Source organism: Curcuma longa, unplaced genomic scaffold, assembly GCF_044706935.1.
Source record: "Curcuma longa cultivar G26 ecotype Majalengka, Jawa Barat unplaced genomic scaffold, ITB_CL_G26_1.1 contig_24283, whole genome shotgun sequence".
Classification (NCBI taxonomy): domain Eukaryota; kingdom Viridiplantae; phylum Streptophyta; class Magnoliopsida; order Zingiberales; family Zingiberaceae; genus Curcuma; species Curcuma longa.
This window is the reverse complement of record NW_027432377.1, coordinates 7,599-10,194: the sequence shown is the minus strand read 5'-3', so window position 1 is coordinate 10,194 and position 2,596 is coordinate 7,599. Positions and strand designations below refer to the sequence as shown.

At 32.6% G+C, this 2,596-nt stretch overlaps 1 protein-coding gene across 1 annotated transcript; it reads left to right on the top strand.

Annotated features, from left to right (window-relative positions):
* Window positions 1–374: 374 nt before the first annotated feature.
* Window positions 375–1,353, top strand: LOC141818324 (uncharacterized; the record flags this gene model as incomplete). The annotated part of the gene is made up of 3 exons (XM_074705843.1): window positions 375–691; window positions 910–1,055; window positions 1,126–1,353. Coding segments are annotated over 3 exons (691 nt in total), but the record flags the coding sequence as incomplete, so codon positions are not given.
* Window positions 1,354–2,596: the final 1,243 nt, after the last annotated feature.

Sequence of the window (2,596 nt, the reverse complement as noted above, 5' to 3'; positions counted from 1 at the left end):
AATGAGATATCTCACAAATGTTCGAAAACTATAATTTTCGTTGTCTTTTTCATAACAATTTTGATACATGGTTTGGAAGATGCTATAAAGCTTAATTTTTGGAATTGCAATTAGTTACCAATTAGATATAAATATGTAGCAAATAAATCCTTATGCTTTGTACCTACTTAAACAAAGAACCAATATTGAATGTGCTATGATGTTCATAGCACATATTTTATCCTCTTTAATCTGCAAGGTGCTACTTGTTCATCCATTTTCATTCTTAACATCAGATAGTGTCACCACACCACTGGTTTGCTAGGAAATGACAAAGTAATAATAGTTTTTCTTACTGTTTTAATTCAATTGTGACCTTAATTTCTTTTTTTCAGATATATTCAAACGGGTCGCGTCAGTACAGCGAGTGATGTTTATGGCTTTGGGATAATCCTTCTGGAAATGATTAGTGGCCGATCTGCAACATATAGTAACCTAGAAGGGCATACCATTGTCGAATGGATATCTCTGAGAGTTGACAGTGTAGCAGATTTTGTTGATACAAGGATGAACATATACTATGATCCTCGCTCTGTGCGGAAGGTTCTTCAACTAGCATTGAGTTGCGCAGCCTCAACAGCCAATAGGAGACCTCGAATGGCTGAAGTAGCAATCCAACTTAAAGAGATCATTGACATGAAGCCCTTCGATGGTGAGACTAACCAATCCAACCTCCCAGTTGAATATGACATTATGTTTTTGGTTGCTGATAGTTTCTGAAAAGATTTCTTAGAAAATAAGATGGAAATGTTATGTTGCCATATTTGGTTCCATAATTTTTACTAAACATATAGGCATCTCGGATAACCATAAAAATAATTGTCATGTGATATATGAGAAATGATTGTGTACTGCTCCTTCCAAATATAGAAAATGAAGAAGTGGAAGAAGCATTTGTAACCTCAATTGCTCAAGCTGATCGCCCTATATGCATGCATCTACTATCAGCCAACTTGTTCACATCATGGAGACACACTACCCCTGGTAGAAGGTTTTGGGGATGCAAAAATTGGAAAGTACGACTTGCATTTATCTTCAATCTTGCAATATACTTTTCTTAGGAATGATTTGTTTGTTCTGTTGCAGATGGCCAACGACTGTGGCTATTTTGAATGGCATGACCCTGTGCAGGAAAATGTCACAATAGAACAAATGGATTTCGTAATCCACCAAAGGGATGAGCTAGATGAGGAGATAAAGATGATGGATTGCAAGTTGAAAGACTTGGAAGAAAAAATTGCTGAATGTAAAAGGAGTAAGGTGGCACTAGAAATGAAGTCGGAGAGCATGGACATATTTTACGAGTGTATATAAGTTTCATTAAACAAGATGTTCTTAGGATTCTCTCTTAGACATCTAAGTGAGTTGTTTGCTGATGTTCCTTGCATAGGATCAATGTCTATATGCTTGGTCGAGTTATATTTGATGTTTGATTTGGACATTGAAACATAATTTTTTTTTATAAAAAACACAGAAATATACAGAACAGATGAATTCATTTCTGTTTTAATGTTTATTTGATAATAAGGAATAAGTAATTTATTGAAGACTTAGTATTTTCATGGCACTTTTGATCGTTTCCTTGTGAAGGTTTTTGATGATGAATTTTATTATGCCAAGCATTATGATCAAGGTTATGCGTCTAATTGGAATTCATTAGTCTTACCATTAATTTTCTGAAACTTTTGCGATGCTTATTGATTGTAAGTTTTCCCCCTAGAATTTAACACACCAGTTAGAATTTCGTTGAGCTTTTGACCTAAACCTGAACTCATTTAACTATGTGCATGTCATTCGTAGCAATCCTTGGTCGGCTCATGCTTGCTCAAGCTCTCATTCTACACATTAAGTTGAACAAATGCTAGGGAAATAATACTCCAAAGTGCAAAGTTTAGATAGTAAAAGCTAAAATAAATTGATTTGAATCAAAACCCTGTCAAAGAAAACTTGAAAATTCATATGTATACCTCATTAAAATGTAAGAGATTCTAAAATGAACACTTTAGGTTTAGAAAACTCAAACAAACTGATTTTGAGTGAAACTTGTATAACATGCTCCAAATCAGCTTGCAAATATAGAAAGAATAGGGTTTGAAAATTGTCTGAAATTGCAGGGAACCCACACAAGCTAGAGAGCATATCACATGACTAGTTTAATTTACAATGACTAGACAAGAATCTTATCCTCAGAAACTTAAATTGATACACTTAAGTACTGTCATTTACCAGAGATAAGTTGCCTGCAAAGTTGTCCATGTAGTTAAAATTATTTGATTAAATTTTAATCAGTGTTCAAATTATTATTTGAAGTAGTTTTAATCGAAGTTCATTATTTTATATTATAATATTTTAATTAAAACTAAATATTTTTATTTAAATGGAAATAATTGAAATTAATTTAGAATAGCTTTGATGGGAGTTGGAAGTTTGACCGATTTAGAATAATTTTAACCGTATTGAAGTAGTCTCACTTAGTATTTAAGTAATTTTGATTATCATTAGTTATTTTAATGAACATTAATAGTTTTGATTAGTGTTGAAATAATCTTAACACGTT